General features: G+C 37.6%; 1 protein-coding gene across 1 annotated transcript in view; it reads left to right on the plus strand.

Moving 5' to 3' along the window:
* The window catches only part of LOC120528530 (meckelin-like), a 41,651-nt gene extending 18,441 nt beyond the window's left edge, over positions 1 to 23,210 (plus strand). The window contains exons 8-14 of the mRNA XM_039752706.1: positions 2,665 to 2,745; positions 4,184 to 4,300; positions 13,554 to 13,670; positions 13,748 to 13,852; positions 14,225 to 14,327; positions 19,960 to 20,102; positions 23,130 to 23,210. Of these exons, the coding sequence (XP_039608640.1) occupies positions 2,665 to 2,745; positions 4,184 to 4,300; positions 13,554 to 13,670; positions 13,748 to 13,852; positions 14,225 to 14,327; positions 19,960 to 20,102; positions 23,130 to 23,210 (747 nt within the window). The remainder of the gene's footprint in view (positions 1 to 2,664; positions 2,746 to 4,183; positions 4,301 to 13,553; positions 13,671 to 13,747; positions 13,853 to 14,224; positions 14,328 to 19,959; positions 20,103 to 23,129) is intronic.
* Positions 23,211 to 23,972: the final 762 nt, after the last annotated feature.

A 23,972-nucleotide genomic window follows, 5' to 3' on the forward strand; every position in this document is an offset into this window, starting at 1 on the left:
ACAACAAGTGCAGCTCTTCCCCCAATACTTCACCAGTTTCAGATTTATCGGAGAGTGACAAAGAGAAAGCAAGTATTGAAAAAAAAATGCACTTGAGTTTACTAGAAGGCAAATTGGAAACTGAAGGCAGCTGAAAGACGTTTCTATGGTCTGATGAGACCAAAACTTTGGCTATCAGATTAAATGCCAAACATTAAAGCCAAACACTGCACAATGTCAAAAAACACCATACCCACTGTGAAGCATGGTGATGGCAGCATCATGCTGTAAGGCAGTCTGTATGCACCATTCTTGAAGGCTTGAGGGATAAATGAATGCAGGAAAATACTTGGGAATCTTGGATAAAAACTAGATGCAGTCAGCAAGAAACCAGCACCTCATGAGAAGATTTTACATTCCAGCAAGACAACAACTTGGAGTGGCCAAGGCAAGAGTCCAGATCTCACATATTTGCAGCTGATCATTGTTCCCTGGATCTTGCAAAAACGAAATGGGGAAACATTTGCAGACGTGAATGTGTTAAAAAAGGAATGTAGTCAAATTACAAACATTAAATAATATGGGAATGAATGGTGTAACATCAAGACTGAAGAAAGTGGGTATATCGACAATCCAAGGAACAATGATCAGTCTGGAATAAGAAGAAATATCAGACACAAAAAATAAGAATAGCATACAATAGGATTGCAAGGGATAGCAGAGAAGCAGACAATGAAAATCAGATTTATCTGAAATGTTGAGACATTGAAGTTGGTGTAGTGATGAAAGATGGAGCTGATGCCAGCTCCCTCTTATATGCCTCTGAGGGTGCAGCGCCTCAATGAAGTATTTGAGACAGACTGCATCCTCATGTGTAGGTGTGTCTCCCCGTAATTACCTCACCAACCTCTTGCAGCTGCACAACTATGCACACTAATGGAGATCGAGCCAGCAAGTACACCCCCACGTTTGGTTTACCAGAAATACAATTTAAGAGATTGTTATTTTCATAGGAATTGTTACATATGAATTATTTTGACATTTACTTTAAAACTTTTGTAAAAACAATAATGTACTTGTCCTTTTTTTCAGCTCTGGGCGTGGTTAAATCTCTTTCTTCTAGGACTTATAACGCTGCTTGCGTTGTGAAGGGGTGGGGGGCAGAATGCACGCTAAGGAGAAGCGGTCAGATCATCTGCTGGCTTGCTGCTGCTGGCGAGCTGCGTGTTCTGCTTGTTGCTTGACATTGTTTTAAGAGCTGGGAGCACATGAAGCGTGTCTGCCAAAAGCATTCCAACAACTGCTAGGTTAGATGTTCGTGAACTTGTTTTAAATGTTGTCTCACTGCCTTGTCTCACGTGACGTTAAAGTGTCTTCCAAGATGATCACGTCTTATCTCCCTAGATTCCCATCCAAGATTTTTTTTTATAATAGAGCCACTAATTTCCCTGTCGCAGACTCGCTATTCTACAATGCCATTCTTTATAAACAGAGACTTGACAATGTTCATTTTTGTAATTTACTATTGCTCCAAACACATATTTAACTCCTCAGAAATAATTCAGTTTGGACAGATTTGTAATATGCATCACAATGAAGGAAAGCAACCTGACAGAATCCTCTACATTAGGCAAGAAGAAGGAAAATGAGAGAGTGATAAACAGACAATTAGAAATGCACAAAAATATTCGCAATTTTGAAATCATCTCTTGATTGAAAGTCAACCGTTTTGGTTGATAGCCATTAATCATTGAAAAGGGAATACCATGCCTAATATTAAAGAAAGTAAAGTAAGGATACAGTTCCCAGAAAAGGGTTGTTAAGAGAATGTGTGTGTGTGTGTATGAATTTATTTCCCTCCTTAGTGAAACTGTGTCAATAAAGTCCCTCAACATTTACTGAAAAGGATCAAGACATATTAACATGCTTCAAATCACTTTCACGCACAGCCTATTAGCTTTCCAGCTGGCAGCTAAGCAGCCACCCTTACAGCCTTGACGTTCTAGGTATTCCACAGTTGAAATGCCTGTTATATTTGTCTTAACTGTGTCTTGCATTGCCAAAACAAAATTGGTAGTTAGCACCAGTGGCAAAATTAGTGAGGAGATGGCATTGGGAAGTTTGACCTTTTTAGCCAGTGCAAAAAGTGGAGTCACTGCTGTGCTTTCTTGGTCAAAGAGGAGGTATTGATAGACCATGCCAGGTCCTCCATCAGGTGCACACCAGGGATTTTGGTGCTTTTCGCTGTCTCTGTCTCTTGATATAAAGTGGAGTGTGGGAAGCATGGGTCTTCCTGAAATACACAATCAACGAATTATTTTTATCAACTTTGACGAGACAGGTTGCTGCTCTTGCATCAGTCTAACAGCTGCTCCACTTCCATTCTGTACATTGTCCCCATTACCTTTGTGTGTGATCAGCATACTTGATTATGTTGTTGTAAATACTCAGACCCAAAAGCTGACATTTTACAGTTGGTCAAATTAATAGTGTTCCACATCAAAAATCAGAAAGGATTATATGAAATGTAAGAACAAAGATGAGCATATTTTGCCAATGGACAAATTAACTATGGATGTGTAGTACAGATTTCAAACAGGCATGAAAAGAGTGTTGTCTTGTAATTGTGTACACAGTAAAGCAGAATTTGAGTTTTAATTCACAAGTGTTTTTTTTTAATTACAGATATTCTTTTTTGCCTCACTCTACGAAAGATTTGTTAAGGATAAAATAAAACAGTTTGTGGACCTGTGCTCTGTGAGCAATGTAAGTGTGGTTATTTTTAAAGAATAAGACATTACACTGAACAGACTGGTTTTATCCCAATTGGCTCCATACCATCCTAGTACTGAACCCACTCAATTCAGGACAACAGACCACTGCAAAAGACTGATCCAAGTCAGTTAAGAACATCACTAGTACATTGTGTCCTTCTGTTCAGGACATATAGGTACATAGGTTTATAGTGCCATTATTGTCACATGTACAGAGTAATGTGAAACCCTTAACCTGCATGAGGTAATCAACATGAAACACGTCAACACTCTCTATTGCCATGATTAGTGAGTATACTACTGTCTTTGATTGCAAACAGATTACAATTACAATTAAAGTTGTTATATACTGTATTCACATCTTCTAGTTACATTTTGAAAAAAAGTATGAGACCATTGGCACTCACACCATTGGGTCCAGTGACAGCTTTTACCACGAAGTCATAAGGCTATTGATCAGATGCTCATACTGACAACTGCATGAGCAAAGCTAATATGTGGTTCTTATGTAAGCTTATGTCAAGTTCGTAACACTTTAGTTTAGGTACTGCAAAAATGCATCTATTACTCCTTTACTCTTATGTAACAAGACCTTAACACTGGCTTATTTTGGTGTTAATTATTGAAGCATCAGTAAAGCAGTTAATCATCTCTGTGCAACATGACATATTAAGAGTCTGGTAAAATTAGGAAGGATTTACAGGTCTTGTACTGAAGTATGCAATATCAAAAGATATATGTTGCACTTTAAACCACTTGCAACCATTCCAAATTGATGGTACTTAGGCCAATTTAAACCGAGGAATAAACAGTTCACTGGTACTTTTTAAATGTGATTAACACCAAAAAAGCCTTTAACATATCTTGTTACATAATAGTATTTGAGTAAACCTGCACTTTTACAGGTTTATTGTCATGTACATAGAACAATAAAATTCTTACTTGCATGACTCCTCAGAGCTGTTCACACACATCAAATAGAGTACCATGTACTGTGGGATATTCATTGTCTGTGTTGTATAGAATTGTTTTGCACTGAATGCACAAGAAAATAAAATTAAACCTGAGTTAAGATGAACAATTTTAACAATAATTTAAAGAAAATACACTTTTAAAACTGTCTTCTGATAAAGCATTAAGAACTCCGTATAAGGCTTATTATTAAAATAAACCTACTTTATATCAATTGCATTAGTAACTAACTGTGAAAGGCAGCTTACAGTTTCACATTGGTTATTTTTTCAGACATATCATGATAGACGTGAAAAGTGGCAGTTTCTGTCTAGTATATCATTTAGAGGTAAAATAGACATTCACTATAAGAGCTCATTCTTGTACATCCAGGCTCCTGCTATTAAATGTTTTTTCAATGTAAAGTGTAATCAAAAAATATTCATACAGCATTCTAACTATTCTATATTCATTTACAGATATCCGTGTTAATTTTATCCAGCCGATGCTTTGGATATTATATTCATGGGCGATCAGTTCATGGCTATGCAGACACCAACATGGAAGAAATGAGCTTAAACCTGAAAAGAGAGGCGGTAGGTTTATTTATTCTTATAGCGTTCATATAAGCACTGCGAAAAGCACAATGTTTTAAATGGTACATTCGGGGTCAGTTCATTGCTCTGACAAGGGAATAAAACATTATATTCAGTTATTTAAACCTCAGTACTGTAACATGATGATCCTTTGAAAATGGATTAAATAAATCTATGCAGGTTTGTTTAATCCATTTTCATGCCAAAAAGAAAACAGACCTTGCAGAAACTTTAAAACCAAATACCTTAACAGAACAGTTCAAAGAGATAAAAATGTCAGTACTCGAGTGGTAAAATGAAAATCCAGATCAAAATCCTGTTTATATGTTATTGGAATGATACTTAAAATAGTATGTGCATTCTATTCTCACTATCCTCCTCTAATTTGCTTGTTTCATTCTGTCATTGCCTGTTCCAAAAAATCTCTTACATCAAAAAATCTTTTACATCTGGGCAGGTGACCTTTGCTAATTGTTCCACACTATTGCAAATGATATCTGTCCTTACTCTTGCGCAGGGGTCATGCCTTGTTTTTTGCATAATGTCATGGAAAAATGTTTTCTTCATCTTCAAAAAATGCAATCAGTGAGCTCATATAAAAATGCAGAACATTTCTTTATTTGCACAGAGTTATGCACAAATGAAGTGAACCCCCAATTAATCAAATGATGTACTTTTATACATGTTGCTAATTACCTCATCTAATACATTATGTCATATGACTCTTAATATGAAGAACTTTATTACTTCCTCCAATCAACTAACGCCACCAATAATTTCTGACTCGTATCGATTCTCCCATTATTCTGAACACCACTTTGTTAAGAGAGGTGTTTTGCGGATTGTCCTATTTATCTTAGTACTGCTTCATAGGAAGGGTGTAAGGGCTTTCCAATCAGTTATTCCTGCTTTATGGAGGGGTGTTTGTTACTCATTTAACTCAATCTACCATCGGAAAATTATGTTGGTAGCTTTTCTAAGATGAGGCAGAGAGCGATGCTTTCAACCTTACAATCAATCCTTTTCCTTGTGTTTAATAATTCAATTAACATACATATATAACAGGCATTATTTATATTATTTTTCAGATATTATCTTTGACCATGATTGACTGCATCTACGCTATTCAATGTAAAATCTGTGGCCTCATCTATATTGGTGAGACCAAGAATAGTGTTAAAGCTAGAAGCATTCAACATCTCCAACTCATAGAAAACCAACAAAAACAGACCAGATTATATATAGGTATATGTATATGTGTGTGTGTATTTGTGTAGTAAATTGTAAAAGATGATAATATATTAATAAAAAAAATCCATAATATTCCATAAGAAAGGGCTCAATGGCTACCCATAACACATTCAAGACTGAAGAGTTGAAATAGAAACCTTGAACTTTTGCAATCATCTCGATTAGATATGGGGACAATTTAGCTACCAGTTGAGCTTGCATTTATTAAACATCTTTCATTCTTATGTTCTTTACATACTGTATTACAAATAAAACTGTTAACAGATTGTATCTGGATCACATACCCAATGGAAGGAAGACATCACTGATACCTGTCTTGTCCCAGCTCCTACTTAAAATGCTCTTGTAGTCCTGCCCAGGTTTGCACAGAAAATGTCTCCAAACCTAGATATGCAAAGTGGATAACTGACTATACATTTCATATTAGCTACTAAGCAGGTATCTACAGTATAAAATGGGAACCCCATACACAAGCTTACTGAAAGCAGGAAGAACTTAATTTTAGCACAAAGAGCTACTGCTCTAAATGAGGTAAACACTAAAGATTTGACACAACAGAATCATTTCAGCATAACAGTAAAACAAAGGCATATTTTGCTTATACTTTAAGTTGCTGAAAAAAATTAAAACTGAGAGCAAAAGCAGAGCTGAAATATTGAAATCAATCATCTCAGCACTCGAGCATCAAAATGGCATCTCTGAAAGACATTATAAGAACTGTTTGAAAAGATGAGACTGGTTCATATTTTTAGGCTTGAAAGAAGCACATTTCCATATGCCAATGTGTCAGGGAAGCCGATGGTTACTCAAATTAGTAATGTATGGAAATACATTTTGACTAAAAAGTGCTTTCATTTGATTCTGGCAACTGTTGACAGCTACTGCACACTCAACAAATAAGGGAGCTACATTTATTCCCATGTGTAGATGACTAGCTGCAAGAAGACATTTGAAAGCAAATGAAAATGATGATGAAGAGTTTAAAATCACTATGACTAAATATAGGTTTGGAAAAGTCCCAGATCATCCTCTGACAATGTATCACATCCCCTTTAGTGTGGAAAAACACTAGTACCAATGCAGTACTCAAAGGGTTGGTAATATCAGCACAACTGAATCAGCTTCAATAGAATATCCTGTTACATCCTGGGGCATGTTACTTCCGCAGCACTACTGCTGTAAAATCCAACACTGCAGCAACACTTGAATTTTAAAAAGAAGAAGTGCCTTTCATTTATTTAAAAATCATGTTATTCACACATGCTTGATCACATTTAAAATAATCAATAGATTATTGTGCTCCAGTAAGTTGGATGTAACAGGACATAGACATACTTTTTTATGCCCACTGGACAGTTATTTATTTTTTTATAAGCAATGGGACACACATTTTTTTAAACAAAGTCACGGAAACTGGCAATTATGATTCAAAGGAACAGCCAGAACTTGGAGTCAAGGGCAAGAAAAGGTTAAAACTGGGTATACACAATAATGAAGGACATATGTTCACTGAACAAATTCATTAATCTTGGGTAGGGACTCCTTTTGCTCTCAAACCAGCCTCAATTCTTCACAGCATAGATTCCACAAAATATTGGAAACATTCCTTTGAGATTCTGGACCATGTTGACATGATTGCATAACTGCTTCGACAGATGTGTCAGCTGTACGTTACCAAATCCCAGAAATGTTCTCTTGGATTCAAAACCAGTGACTGAGAAGGCTACTGAAGATGGGTAAATTGTGGCCAAGAAGGGATACACATGGTCAGCAACTATACCCAAATAGACTGTTGCATTCAGGCCATGATTGATTGGTATTAATGGACCCAAAGTGTGACAGGAAAACATTCCGCACGTCATTACACCACCACATCCCTGGACTGTTGACATGAGGCAGGTTTGGTGCGATGAATTCAAGCTGTTGGCGCCAAACTCTGACTGTACCCTCTCTGTTCCTCAGAACTATTCAAGATTCATCAGATCAGGCTATGTTTCTCTAGCCTTTAACTGTTTAATTTTGGTCAGCCTCTGCCAACTACAGCCTCAGCTTTCTGTTCTTGGCTGATAGGAGTGGAACCTCACATTTCTGCTATTGTAACCCATCCACCTCACGGTTTGATATGCTGCTGGCGCCTTTCTGTTCACCACAGTTATACAGAGTGATTATCTGAGTTACCATAACCTTTCTCTCAACTTGAACTAACTTGGCGATTGCCTTTGACCTTTGTCATCAACAAGGCATTTCTATACTCAAAATTGCCACTCACTGGATGTTTTTTTGCTTTTCACACCATTCTAAGTAAATTTTAAAAGTCTCTTGTATGTGAAATCAAAGGAGATCATCACTTACAGAAACCACACATTTAGCACCAGAAATCATTCATGGTTAAAATCACTGAGATCAGATTTCTCCCCATGCTGGTGTGTGGTAAGCATTGTGATGTCTGAAAAGAAAGACACTTGAGATAAAAGTGACCAGAAGATGAAACAATGTTTAAAACTAAGCCAGAATCTATAACCAAAGCCAGGCCCATCTTTTGAGCCTATAACCATAATGAGAAACCACAGCTGAAATATCAGAACAATTGCATGAAGAAAGCATGCACTAATGAGCAGAATTGTTTTCCTTTTTATACATAATTTTGAATGACCAGGAAGTGCCTGAGGTTGACCTTTATGCATATAGTTGTGCAGATGGTGTCAAATGCCACTCTTTTCCAAGCATCCAAACCTATCGAAATTGTAGAAACATGCACAAAATGGTGACACCCTATGCTAAGCAAAGATGGCGTTGGCAAAGACGAAAATAATTTAAAACAAAAATTTAAGGGGTGGGAGTGGGTTCTGCATATATTATAACCTCCATAATAAAGAAAAAAAGACTACATAATAATCTTGGAAGAAAAAGAAAGTCAAATCAAAATAGGCATATGGCATAGTAGTAGAAGAAACACTAACAAGATAATTTACAAAAAAGCCAGACACCTTTGACATTAGAAGTATTTAAAAGAATTGCTTTTTAAGCTGGTTAATAAGTACAGATGAAGAGTACAGATAAAAAGAATGTTTCACATGGGGTGAGGTCATCAGTGATGTCTATCAGAGATCTGTGATAAGAATGATGTGCCTTTCTAAGTTATTGTAAAGACATGGATTCTAATACAGTGCAAACTGCAGATATTTTCCACAATTGTACAGGTGTCAAACAAGATGCAGCAATGACTATTAAAAGCTTACAAGGACTTTCTTCTGGTTTTGACAATGTCTCTTCTCCAAATTACTATCATAAAAATCTTTTTGCTAGTTCACTAGCATTATACAAATAACACATTTTTCCAGCTGTGAAACCTCATATTGCTGGTTTCTGTACTTGACAGGCATTAATGAAATTGTAGAATGCTACATCATTTTAGTGAGCTACATTGCAAAAGAGTATAAATACAAATGGACAACACCACAGTAATGTGATAGCTAGAAGAAGCAAAACTGTTATATGGACATTGTCGGGTGGCAAAACAACAATGCAAAACCAACTTGCAGATGTTCTGAAAGAAGGCATTTTCACAATAACATGGATACAAAATCAAAACTCTGCAAAAGTAATAAGTCAGGAGTGAGCTGTACCACATACACCAAAAAATGTAAAAGTACCTGTTTCCTCCTGCATAACATAAAACACATTCGTATGTGCAGGAAATACTTTCTCCAAATCCATGAACCCAAGTTCTGAGAAGCAATGCAAAGAATTCAGGCAAAGCTGGCAACAATACATCCTACCAAAGACAAATCAAACTGTTCAACAGTAACAATGTTGTAAGAAACTGATACACATATACAGCCCTAGACAATATCTGAGTTTCTGGGAAACTTTCAACATAAAAATGAAACAGAATACAAAGTACACATTTTAGAAAGCTGTACTCAGCAAATTATCTGTAACTGCAAGCTGAACAACCAGTTCACCAGTTGTCATTCCTGTAGCACAGGAGTGTCCCACTCTGATCCTGGAGGTCCACAGAGGCTGCAGGCTTTCATTTTTACTATAAATTTGTGCAGTGGTTAGCGGTGCTGCTTCACAGATTTAACAATCTGGGCTTGAATGCATAGCCTGCTTTTATAAACTTGCCAATATCCATTTCTGTAGACCGTAACTGTGTGAGGAAAACATCAGTGTTCAGTGATATGTCCTGTTTCCAGAAAGTGATGTACAGTAGAAATCGATGGCATTTGGTGATCATCTGAATGTATGAGGTGCACACGCAGTATTGGACGCTGCAACCTTAAAGTACCTGGTGAGCAGGCTATGGTAAGTGGTGGGCACAAGATATATAAATGGTGGGTATGAGATAGTAAGTTGTGCGCACCAAATTGTTCCCTAGGAAGTAAAAAAAACACCTTATCTCTTCAGGTGCTCCGTATGAGTGCGGATAAATACCTGTAAACATAAAGCACGTACCCAAACCCTTACCCTCCCACAAGCCTAATCTTAACTGTAGTGTAACGGGGTAGGCGATGGGCATAGATATTGAAAGCTGCTTTTAAACCCATCTCCAACCATCCCACACTCCTTTAATAAATAAAAGCCTAGCCATCTGCTTTTTTTATATCACTGCGCTACAGGAGCTGGAAGTGATGTCAAACTGAAGCGCCGAAGCCTTGGTAAAGGCAAATTAGGTATCCCCGAAGCGCACTTTTGTAATATTTTAATCTAACATTATCTTGTATTTATGTGAAACTATCTCGTACGAAAGTGAAAACATCTTGTATGTACGTGAAAGTATCCCATACGTACGAGATATTTTCACGTACGTACGAGATAAGGGTTATTCCATAATTTTTTTTCACTTGCAGTTTAGAGCTTTCATAGGTTACCATTTAAGGAAAAAACATCAGTTCAGAGGATGGGCTCTTTAAAAACACAGCAATTAAAATGAAAGGAATAGAAGTCAATTAACAGCAGAAACTGGTCCCTGAAGAAAAATGAGGCACAGCGATGATAAATGACCATCAAATGGTTCCTGTCAGAGCCTGACATTCTATAAATATCAGTCTGTATAACTGAGGTTCATTCTGCAATGTTTCTATGATTGATACTACATAGATTAGTCAAGCATCTGAACCCATGCCAAACGTTCCCTAGGACACTTCACATTATGGGAAACATATTGGGTGCTGAAATATCAGGAAATTTGTCCCACCACATCTGTCAGGTCACACTGATACTTCACTGTTTCATTGAAAACCTCACACCACAGGTATAGGAGGAAATCAATGCTAGATGTAAATGAATTGGCAAGCCAGATATCCACCATCAAACAAGCTTGTTCATCTCAGAAACTGTTCATATCACTGGCCAAAATCATGCCATCATGGATCTCTGAGTGCATAAAAATAGGGCATGATCTTTAAGAATGAATGAACTATACAAGGGATGTCAAGAACACACTATTCTTCTGACAGTGGCAGTGACATTAGCTTTCCTAGTACATCTCGGCAGCTAATATGCAATACAGCTCCATGTTTTTTTTCTGCAGAATTTTTTAAATAATGTGCAGTGGCGTGGAGGTGATGCAGCTCTCTTTCACAGAGGTGGTCCTATCTGCTTTAACTAAAGATATTTCTCTATTCTAAAGAATACTGTTGTACAAGTCGTGGAAGAGTCCCCTTAGGCTAGCAATAAAAGTGGGTTTAAACATTTTGTGAAGACATTTTTTCCAGCATGGCTGAACGTCATTTCACATTCCTATACTGCAACTCCAGTTCATTTTTTGGAATAAACAATAAGAGAATGAGGAAGTGTATATAAATAAAACCAGATTTGACCATCAGAGAAGGATGAATGAATATACATACATTTAGAGAAACGGCTGCAGACACAGTCTTGTGTTTCAAGTCTGTAGACAGCTGTCAATAATCAATGATGTTTCAAATCTGAAGTCAGCTTTTGATGATGCAAGAAATGCTGCATATTCAATGCTTATGCCAGTTGAAAGGTGAATAAACCCTTCTTTATACCACTACAGGATATAGTTAAAGTTACACATAATATAATCCTCAATAAAACTTAAAACACCAAAGAAATTGTTTTGAGTTTGTGCATACAGTACATATATTTATGTAATGTACGTCTGCAGTGGCTGATGGGCTGCCTCACTCTTAAGTACTCAAGTGCAGGAATTCATTTATGCGGGTAGACAGTGGGCTCTAAAAGCTTACTCTGGAAGTAAGTACTCCATAATTACTACTTTTATGAATGGTCATGGGGGACGTCCAAAAAGACATCTCTATATACTGGATATAAAATCCAAAGTCTGTCTGTCTGTCTGTCCGCTTTTCACGAGAGAACTACTTAATGGATTTAGATCAGGTTTTTTTTTATAATTTGCTTGAACATTCCAGTTGATTTTGCGACTTCTCTCATTGTGCTATGTATCATAGTTCGCTTGCGGTACCGATTTATATGTGCAAATCTGAGAGACATGCAGTGGGCCGACGGGAGGGGGGCGGGGTCCTCCTCACTCACGCGCCCGTCTTGGGGCGTATCTTACTTCCGCTTAGCTAGCAAACGAGAGAACTACTTAACGGATTTAGATTGATTTTTTTTCTATAATTTGATTGAACATTCCAGTTGATTTTGCAACTTTTCTCATCGGAATAAGAATCATAGTTCGCTTGCAGCAGCGATATATTCGCGCTGATCCGAGACAGAGGCTGTGGGCCGAGGGGAGGGGGAAGCTGGACGTCAGGAGTAGGGAGCCGGGCAGGGCCCTCCTCACTGTCCTGTTTCACTACTACATGGGTAGAGCCACGGGGGACAGCTAGTATTGTATATTTCTATTGTTTCATCATATTATTTTTATCATTTTATAGGAAAATTATTTTATGGAGGAATCTCATTGTATACAATGACAATAAAAAGAATAAAGGAATTCAATTAAATGGAGAGTCTCTAAGTGGCAGAAGGGTGTCATTTGAAAATAAAGACATACAGCAGTTTGCAAAAAACATTGAGGTGGCATGGGCTACTATTGCTTAATTTTAACATTAAAAATTGTAGTCCTGCAAAGTTACAGCCTTTGCAGGATCAGCATGTGTGTGTCTATTTCCTGTGCTTGGTTGAAGTGATTCCAGTGGTAGATGCACTGGAACAGGTGGACAAGGGATTGTCACAGGCCTTCCAATTGGTCAGTGTCTTCTTGACTGAATGTGTAAGTGGGCAACAGTTAATCTGCTATGCAACATTCAACTCCTTCATGTGAGCATTTCCCATTGGACAGAAGTAAAGGCCACTCTTGTGCATCTCACAAGGGTTTTATTTATTTCATGTTTCCAATTATCTAGCCCTCATTACCAACTCATGGAACAAATCAGTTATTTTTGGTAAGGGATTTATTTTTGACACTCATTGCTCCAAGTTATACATAGTAACCACACTGGGGGCACGCAACAAACCTACTGGCACCAGAGAGAAATTGTTAAAGCACTTGTATTATTTTAGCTTAGTGGGTGTCACAGTAGACAGGAGAATCTTCTCAGCCCATGAGTTGGTTTTATAAGAATTGTTTTACAGGAAAAGGTTTATTTTAGGCTTTAGAAATGTCCTTCAACTACTACCACCTAGGTGGATCATTATGGGTACTGTGAAATATGATGCCGCCAGTCTTTATACAGGTGATGGTGTGGATGCTGACTGTTTTACGCAAGCATTTCTAATTGAAAAAATAATGACTAGTGTTCCGATTGATGAAAGAACTATCTATCCATCCCAATCTTCGTGTTTGGTTGCACAGAAAAGTCCTGTTTGGAGAGCTTCACATTTTATCTTTACTCACAAACATTAAAACAGAAGTTATGAATATTTTTGGCTGTTTTTTTTATTTACTTAACTGCAGTGGTGATGATTACAGAACTAATTCAAAAAAGTTTTGCTAATATAAATCAGATATTATATATGATGAGTGTTGTATCTCAATCCGCTGTTTGTCTTCTCTTACTTTCAGGAAAATCTTTGTGGCCAGAGAGGACTGCAACCAAACACTGATACTCAGACTTTCCAGATTTTGATAACAAATAAAATGAGGCAGCAATATGATAGAATACATGAACCACTGATTAAAGTATGTTTTACATTTTCTGTTGTTGTGAATCTGGATGATTTTTTTAATAATTTTTCTTTATGCATTCATTTTTTTAGAAGAAAGTACCATCTCACTTACTGGATTCATCAGTCAATCCAGTTGAGCAAAGCATCAAAGCCTATCACACTATGAACAAGTTTCTGAGTGCCTTCATTGACCATGTAAGTTTTACCAGAGCATACCAAGTTATTAGACTTTTTCTATTTATTAAGGATTTTTCAATTTACTACACTTCATTGGTCCACTGATATGTTAATGTATTTTCCAATACTTTTTCCAAATTTAAAAGGGACATCCCAAGGAATTATTCTAATCTGGAATGAAATACCAAAAATCCTACAGCTCCAGTATTCTGTCTTTCACATGTTTTGCTCTAAGTCTGATAGGCAGACATGTGTAGTGTATTCTGATGGGTAATTTCGGATGATCTCAGCTGGTGAGATCAGCTTTCAATATGATTGAACGTGTTTGTGCATTTTTGATCATCTTGTTTTAATATAATTATATACAGTATTACCAATGATTGTCAACAGGCTAACCGAGAAACAGATTACATTATAAAGGATAAACTGTTGGTGGAAAAAATCATTAGTATGGAGTTTCTGGAGCCAATGGAAAAAAGCATCTTTTATAACGGTACTGTATTTTTTAATTGAATTCCATAAGCTTCAGTCTTTTTCTTACCAGTATGTGTTAATTACAGGATTAGGTAATGTAGGTACTAAAATGATAAGAGAATACCATTCTCAAACCCACTTAATCCAATTCAGGGTCACAGTAGGGCCTCTCCTTTTAGAATGGTAATGTTTAAAAATTTTTTTTGCCCAGAAATGAGAATGGATTTTTAAATTAAGAGCAATTATGGAAGTAAACTGATTTTGTAAATGTCAAGCTGTTTATCAGACCTTTTTCATTTTCAGAAATTATTTTACACTTAAAATTAAAAAGTAAAAATCTTTACAGAGGTTTTTAACAATCTGGAAGAGCTATTCATCGACTGATATACTTTTAAGCCTTTACTTTCTACCACTGTCAAAACGAAACCTTTTGAATATATCTAGATTTGAATATTTATTAATGCAAGTATTGTCAAACTAGTCATATTAAACACACATAAGATAAGCACATAACATTATTTATATCTTATATATAAACGTCTACACGTGGAAGTGTGTGTGTCTGTCTGTCCGGCCCGGAAGTGAGAGGTGGAGTCAGGGTACGGGCTCCACATCTGAGGAAGCAGAAACTCGCTTAGCCGCTAATAACACAAGCAAGGCCAGCATGTCAGCAAAACGAAACCTCCAAAGAAAGAGTCATTCGCTTAGCCGCAACCTCCGAAGAAAGAGTCACTCGCTTACTGCTAATACAGAATAATAATCAGCAAAACAGTATCCCTTTTACTTTTCCTCCCGCCGCTAATACAGAAGTGAAGCAAGCATTTTGGCAAAACAAAACCTCAGAAGAAAGACAAAGTTGCTTAACTGCTAATGCACAAGCGATGCGAGGACGTCAGCAAAATGAAACCTCCTAGGAGAGAGATGCCCTGAGTATTTCCTTTCAATTACCTGACTTCTCTACATTTCAATTTTTTTTCTGACGATTTCAATAGTTTCTAGGACCCCAGGCTTTTACAGCATAGGCTAACACAGCTAGTACAGTAATCCCTCCTCGATCGCGTTCCAGAACCCCCCGCGATAGGTGAAAATCTGCGAAGTAGAAACCATATGTTTGTATGGTTATTTTTATATATTTTAAGCCCTTAGAAACTCTCCCACACTGTTTATAAATATTCTCCGCACTGTTATACAGTAAACCCTCGTTTATAGCGGTTAATCCGCTCCAGACAGATACATGAATTTCCACGAAGTAGTATTCTTTATTTATAAATCTAATATTTTCGCAGTTAGAGCATAGAAAACCTGTTTACGACCTTCTAAATACGTTTTTTAACATTATTAGAGCCCTCTAGACATGAAATAACACCCTTTAGTCAAAAGTTTAAACTGTGCTCCATGACAAGACAGAGATGACAGTTCTTTCTCACAATTAAAAGAATGCAAACATACCTTCCTCTTCAAAAGAGTGCCGTCAGGAGCAGAGAATGTCAGAGAGAGAGAGAGAAATGTAAACAATCAAAAATCAATAGGTCTGTTGGGCTTTTAAGTATACGAAGCACCCGCAATAAAGTGGCCACAATGAAGGGATCAATGTGAAGGTAGCCTTTCAGCATTTTTTACAGGAGCGTCTGTATCTTCTAAGCAAACAGCCTCTGTGCAAACAGCCCCTCTGCTCACACCCCCTCTGTCAGGAGCAGAGAATGTCAGAGAGAGTGAGAGAGACAGAGAAAAGCAAACAATCAAAAATCAATACGGGCTGTTAGAGCTTTGAAGTGTGCGAAGCACCACGCGGGAAGCATATTGTATATCATTGAGGAGTTTTATTTAATATGTAATACGTGCAATGATTGGATAGCTTCTCAGCCATCTGCCAATAGCGTCCCTTGTATGAAATCAACTGGGCAAACAAACTGAGGAAGCATGTACCATAAATTAAAAGACCCATTGTCCGCAGAAATCCGCGAACCAGTGAAAAATCTGTGATATATATTTAGATATGCTTACATTTAAAATCCGCGATGGAGTGAAACAGCGAAGGTTGAAGCGCGATATAGCGAGGGATCACTGTATATATATCTCGTTCCATCTCATCTTCTGAAACCCCTTTTACTAATGAAGGTTATGGTAATAATTGTAATAAATGTTGTAATAATCCCTGCAGCATGTATTGATTTAATCACAGGCTCTCCGCCCATTGGAATATACCCAGAGGAGCTCCAGGGGACGTTGCCCAAGGCATTCTTACGACATGCTAAAACCACCTCAACTTGACTCCTCTTGATCTGGAGGAGCAGCAGCTTTACTCTGATACTGTCCTGAATCATTGAGCTTCTCCCTCTACTAAAGAGTGTTAGACCAGCCTCCCTGCACCCTCATTTGTGCCGCTTTCTGAAAATTGGTTATCTAGAAGGATAGAGTGATGAAGCAAATGTGTTGAATGGTTGAGGGTGTTAATAATACAGTTTGTCTTTCTAAAGTTGTGTATGTTATAGACAATGTGTACCAAATAGAAGAGCTGAGTTCCAGTAATATTCAGTGCCACCTTCACCAGCTGCTACTATAGTGCTTTACAATCTTGAAACAAGCATGAATTGTATTAGAATATTATACAGGCAGTAAGGATGGGCCACCATTGTGCACCTGCGGATGTTAGTGAGAGCAGTGTCTGAGCATTTGGGAGCCTTCCTGACAGCTGAAATATGTTGTGACTACTTTAATTCAATAGTGACAGTCACTCCAAGTAATTTAAAGCTGCTCACCGTCTCTCTGATGTAGAGGAGTGTGTATGGTCTACGTTCCATTTCAGTGTAGAAAAGGTTAGCCATGCTGCCTTACAGCTTCAAAGCCCTGGGTTGATATCCTGGTCCAGGCATTACCTGTGTGACTCATAAACATTCTCTCACAGCCTGTGTGACTTTTGGTGACTCTAAATTTGCATGATTGGGTGTGTCTTGCCATGGACTTTTCACCTGTTAAGGAATAAAACATTGAGAATAGGTTCAGACAATGTAAGATATAAATATTGAAACAGAAAAGTAAAAATACTTCTTCTATACATGCAAATTTGAGATGAATAGGCAAATAAGAGGTAAGCATACAGACCTATACCTTTTTCTGTGCGTATAGTTTCTCATGTTTTAAAATAATAGCACTTTTTGTGTTATACAGTATTCTTTCATTACAGCTGAGTATTAGTGTTGGGATCATTAGCTACCAGGTGTTTCTTCTTGGCCATATTTTCCCTCTTGTGTTCATACCAAAAATAATATTGTTGAACATGCTGAAAATCTGTAAATGTGAGGCATTGGATTTTGTCTTTGCCCATTTTTTTGGCATCAGCTTTTGAAGTTAGCACACCTTCTTCAAGAAAATGTGGATGGTATAAGAAATAATTCAATCTGAGCCATAAATGAGAAATCAAATTGCCACGCTTGTGAAGTCCAACCAAACATTTAATCCATGTCAATTGCACATAACGATGCTTCAAAGTGGACTCCTATTGTGTGGATAAATCACTTTGTGTGATGCCATCAAAGATGTGCAATGCAGTGCTGGGCCAAGTGTACAAGACAGGTTGGATTTAGGTGGGCAGCTGAGGCACATTGGTGCAGTGAACCCTTGAAGAAAGTAGAATTTTATAAAATCACATATTTTTTTAATTGAAAAGATTCTGTCATTAAGATGAGAAGCCAGAATCTACTATTCTCAGAGAAAGAGAACAATTATAAACCTATAGAAGGTCCACGGCTAAACTTAAGGTCAGAATAGAGTTTTTTTAAAAGTACAACAATGAGCATTTCATCTTTAAAACATTTTATAGGCAACAGAGGCAAAGATAAACTGGAAAACGATGGAAAAGCGTTAAATGTGGCAAGAGGAACAAACTGAGATTGTTTTGAAATATGGTGTACATAATGTCATTCATGGCTTGGACGTTGATGGTGCCATCTAAAATTAGATTGTTTATCTTTATTGATGATGTAAGTAATTACTGGAGCAGTAGAATGACTTCTGAACCATAAAGAAACAACTTGTCTGTCTAACTACACCCCAGACTCATTGGTTACCATTTTGTCATATAGCAAGTCAACTGAGCAAAATAAATTGCAAAAGAGCCAAAGAGTTCATCAAGAGAAAAGTGTAAAGCATCTTAGATTGTCAAATCTGTCTTTGGAGTTGGTTCAATATATGGCAAAGCATCTCGGAGACCAAGCAACCACATTCTAAATATTACACTTCTAAGTTCAAGTTCAAAGTTTATTGTCATGTGCACAGTACGGAAATATGTTTCCCTGTACAGTAAAATTCTTTCTTTGCTATCCACACCAAATGCCAAAACCAACATATAAAGATAGGCAGGTGTGTGATGGACAAGTCAAAAACAGTTGTGTGAGGTAGATTGAATGAGGTGAACCATGGTTATAAACTCCAGTCAGTTATTTAGGAGTCTAATGGCTTTGGGAAAGAAAGAGTTCTTTAGCCTGGAAGTCCTGCATTTCATACTTCTATACCTCCTGTCTGATGGTAGAAGTGTGAACGGTTCGTGCTGGGGGTGGGTGGGTGGGGTCCCTGAGGATCAAGGCAGTTCTCCTTCGGACTCTGCAGTTGTAGAATCTCTGCAGAGAGGGCAGTGGGGTCCTGGTAATCTTCTCAGCAGTCTTTACCACTCTCTGCAGGCGTTTGCAGTCCATAGCAGTAGTGTTGCCGTACCACATGGTGATGCAGCTGGTAAAGATGCTCTCAACAATGCAGATGTAAAAGTTGCCGAGGATTAGTGGACATACCAAACTTTCTCAGCCTCCTCAGAAAGTACAGCCGCTGCTGGGCCCACTTGACCAGCTATGTGGTGTTAAGTGTCCAAGTGAAGTCCTCACTGATGTAGATGCCCAGGTATTTAATGCTGCTCACCCTCTCCACTTCAAGCCCTCAGATGAACAGTGGCCAGTGAGATTTCCTCTCCTTCCTCATGTCCACTATCATCTCCTTCGTCTTGTCTGTGTTGAGGGTGATCTTGTTGTCCTCACACCACAATGGCAGACTGTCCACCTACCTCCTGTAGGACACCTCATCCCCACCAGTGATGCATCCAATCACTGCAGTGTCATCTGTGAACTTTAGGATGATGTTATCTTTGTGGGAGGCGGCACAGTCGTGGGTGAACAGGGTGTAGAGAATGGGGCTGAGGACGCATCTCTGCGGGGTGCCTGTGTTTGTGATAATGGTGGCTGAAGTCCTATTACCAATCCTGACAGACTGGGGCGTACCAGTCAGAAAGTCTAGGAGCCAGTCAAAGAGGGTGGGTTGCAGGCCAAGTGCAGACAGTTTATGGGTGAGTTTATGGGGGATAACCGTGTTAAAAACTGAGCTGTAGTCAACAAAGAGCATCCTGATGTAGGCTAGGCTCCAGCACCCCTCATAACCCTGTTTACGATTAAGTGGGTTTGAAAATGACTGACTGACAAAATAAGAATGTCAGAGATGACAACACATTTGTGGTTTTTCATCCTGTAGTGAAAATTAAAGGGGCCAATTGACAGTGACAGCTTACTGGCGTTGAAAGGAAAACGGAGTTAAACTCTAGACAGAGAAAAGATAATTCCAATTTATATACAGTAAATGCTTATTAATATCTTTATTATGTATTTCCCTAGATGATGCTTACTCCTTTACTGACGTGCTGTACTATGGCAATGAAGCTTCACTACTTATATTTGACACACTGTTTTTCTGCATTGTGGATATTGCCAGTGAAAGTTATGTTTTGGCTGCAGTTCTAACTTACTTCCAGCAAAGGGTATGTGCTTGTAATATAAAACAAAACACATTTCATTATACTGTGGAGGTTTAATCTTTTACTGTGAAGACTTCACAATGCATTCTTGTTAGGATAAAGTGAGTGTGCCTTAAAATGTGCAAGCCATAAGCACTGATATGTGTTAAAGCTTTATACTGTATGTTACATTTATTTTACTATTACATATATTTGACTAGTTCCAGATATCTTAAAAATAAAGGAAGAGAAAACTAAATATTACAATCAACAACAGCTCATTACTTTTAACACCTTTTACCAACTTCCTTAAATCATGGCAGTGTGTGTTTTTTGTAAACACTTCTTCTAACTAAATAATAGTTATTTCTGCTTCAGAACTGTTTATTTACCAGTCTTTCCTCAAAAGAGTCTAAATTCCTAATTTGTTTAAATTATGAATTAAAATTATAATTTTCTTATAAAGTATTGTCTGTGTGAGGGGAATAATGGCCCAAAAACTATCCTACCAGTGTTATAATCACTTGATTAAATTCAGTTCACTTTATTTTTGCAAAGCATTCAGGCTCAATTTGCCATATTGAGTCCACAATTACAATCTTTACAAATTGCTAATAACATAATTCATACACATGAAGATTCAAATTTGTTCAAACACACAGTAAAGCAAACACATAACATAAACTGAACCTAACAATATATGTACATTAACATTACTGCTGAACTATGGTTAGATGGAAGTGGAGTTGAGGAAAATAATCCTTGAAGAAAATAAACCATATTTTGCCATATTTTATTTGGCTGAAAAGCATGTCTCTTGAAAAATCCAGGCCTTTCTCAATATACTGTACTGCATGTCCCTTTTATTAGCAAATGGCATACTTTTATTTGCACACCAGGTGTCCAACCAGCAGTGAAGGAATGCAATCTGCTATAGACCTCATCCCCTTTGTAATCTTGGTAAGGGGCCAGACAAAATGAAACACATTTTCTTTTAGTACAAATATGCATATACAGTATCTCACAAAAGTGAGTACACCCCTCACATTTTTGTAAATATTTTATTATATCTTTTCATGGGACAACACTGAAGATATGACACTTTGATACAATGTAAAGTAGTCAGTGTACAGCCTGAATAACTGAAATTTGCTGTCCCCTCAAAATAACTCAACACACAGCCATTAATGCCTACACCACTGGCAACAAATTTTCCCTCCCCAGTGTCATGTGACTCGTTAGTGTTACAAGGTCTCAGGTGTGAATGGGGAGCAGGTGTGTTAAATTTGATGTTATCGCTCTCACACTCTCTCATACTGGTCACTGGAAGTTCAACATGGCACCTCATGGCAAAGACCTCTCTGAGGATCTGAAAAAAAGAATTGTTGCTCTACATAAAGATGGCCTAGGCTATAAGAAGATTGCCAACACCTTGAAACTTAGCTGCAGCATGGTGGCCAAGACCATACAGCAGTTTAAAAGGACAGGTTCCACTCAGAACAGGCCTCACCAAAGAACTTGAGTGTACATGCTCCGCGTCATATCCAGAAGTTGTCTTTTGAAAATAGACATATGAGTGCTGCCACCATTGCTGCAGCGGTTGAAGGGGTGGGGGGTCAGCCTGTCAGTGCTCAGACCATACGAAGCACACTGCATCAAATTGGTCTGCGTGGCTGTCATCCCAGAAGGAAGTCTCTTCTAAAGATGATGCACAAGAAAGCCCGCATGCAGTTTGCTGAAGACAAGCAGACTAAGGACATGGATTACTGGAACCATGTCATGTGGTCTGATGAGACCAAGATAAACCTATTTGGTTCAGATGATGTCAAGCATGTGTGGCGTCAACCAGGTGAGGAGTACAAAGACAAGTGTGTCTTGCCTACAGTCAAGCATGGTGGTGGGAGTGTCATGGTTTGGGGCTGCAAAAGTGCTGCTGGCACTGGGGAGCTACAGATCATTGAGGGAACCATGAATGCCAACATGTACTGTGACATACTGAAGCTGAGCATGATCCCCTCCCTTCGGAAACTGTGCCACAGAGCAGTATTCCAACATGATAACGACTCCAAATGCAATCCAAGACAACCACTACCTTGCTAAAGAAACTCAGGGTAAAGGTGCTGGACTGGCCAAGCAAGATATATATATATATATATATATCAGACTTCTGCAAAATGATATGCTTAGAATCGAAATTGAATTTACCTTTTTTAACAGGTGGGTTGATTTACTGTGGAATTGTAACACTTTTCTTTTGTCCTCAGTTAGACAGACATGCTGTTGAGTGTTTAGTACTGTTTCTGGATCTAAACTGGTGACCTTGCTTCCAAGGGACTAAATTTTGGTGCTTTTAGACCCATGTCTCATTGGAATCCATCCTGGGCCTAAATTGGTGCCTCTGATTTTGGCCTTTATACCTATTAGTTGTTCCCTGAAGAAATAATCGGATATTTCCTTCTTTTCAGTTTTTGCTAACCTAAACCTTAATTTTAAACCTCTGACAGTTTACTGCTTACCTTTTTACCATTTTAGGTCATTTGTTGCATTTCAAATGATCACACTTGGGAAAAACTGGGAAAACTGAGGTGTTCTAAAACTTTTGACTGATAATGTATATTATGCAGAAAATGCAACTTATAAGCGCATCCCCTAAAGGCAGGGAAAAGATGAAACTCACATCATTACCTCTTTGTGTTCTCTGTAACTTCAGAAATGCTGCGGGTGGGCTGTTAGACACTCATGGACTGGATGTCTGGCTTGACTTTGCCGACTTCTTTCCTAGTTGGGTATTGACTTTTTACTCTAACTGGATTCTGTTTCGCTTGTTTGAGATTAGTTTTCCATTCTTGGTAAATCACCAGAGAATCTCCTCTGCTGCTACGGCTAAACACTTAGTCAACTCATGCTTGAGACTGCTCCTGCCCTCTGCTTCCTTCTTGATTATTGACTATACTGTTCAAATATGTACTTTTGATTATACTATAAACACTATTCAAGTAACTATTGGAAGTTGTAACCTTTTAATAATATACATTTTTTTTGTTTTGACAGTTCTTTAAGATGATTCGCAGCATCGCTGGAAGAAAAAACTTGGTTGCAAAAACCATGGTGGATGATAGATTCCTTCTATAACTCTTCTAAAAATTCTACATACAGCTGCAACAGCATTTACTTTTCTGCTATTACTTAGCTGGGTTTGTTTTTTGGGGAATGTTGTCTAAATATTTTAATTATTAAAAGAATAGTAAACTATAAAACAAATGGGGTTAAATTACATAGAAGAGTAAATAATAATAAGCTGGTGTTTATTCCAGTAGAAGTGAGCTGCTAGTGGCATTGGCTCAGCCATCTTACTGTACTAAACTGCATGAAAAAAAAAAACTGATCGATAGAATAACAGTAATGGTTCGTTACTGTAATGACCAGCTAAAAGTTAAATGTTGAAAAAACTGTACCACTGTGTATGACATTTAAAAACAATGTGTTATTGTGAGACCTTGAGTGAAATAACAACAAAAAAGTAAATGAATTGGAGGAGAAAACAATGACAAGCTCAACCTAAACATTTTTTTTAAATATACTGAAAATTTCCTGTAACTGTTAATATCCTTGCTGAAATTGTAATCTGATTAGAAAGAATCTGTGTTGGGGATGGAAAGTAATTGTTCTTTGGAATAGTGTCACTTCATTGATTTTAGGTATGTAAAAATATTCATAATTTTAAAATATACATATAAATGTTTAAATTTTAGTTAGTACAGCTGTACCTTATAAGGCTTAAAAAAGCTGGAGGTATACAAAGATTTGGAGAGCTTATTGGGTTCTTTGGATTACATTTTTACAAAACATTATAGTATTTCACATTCAGTGTTAAATGTGAACTTGTATTTTTAA

Source organism: Polypterus senegalus, chromosome 4, assembly GCF_016835505.1.
Source record: "Polypterus senegalus isolate Bchr_013 chromosome 4, ASM1683550v1, whole genome shotgun sequence".
Lineage (NCBI taxonomy): Eukaryota > Metazoa > Chordata > Cladistia > Polypteriformes > Polypteridae > Polypterus > Polypterus senegalus.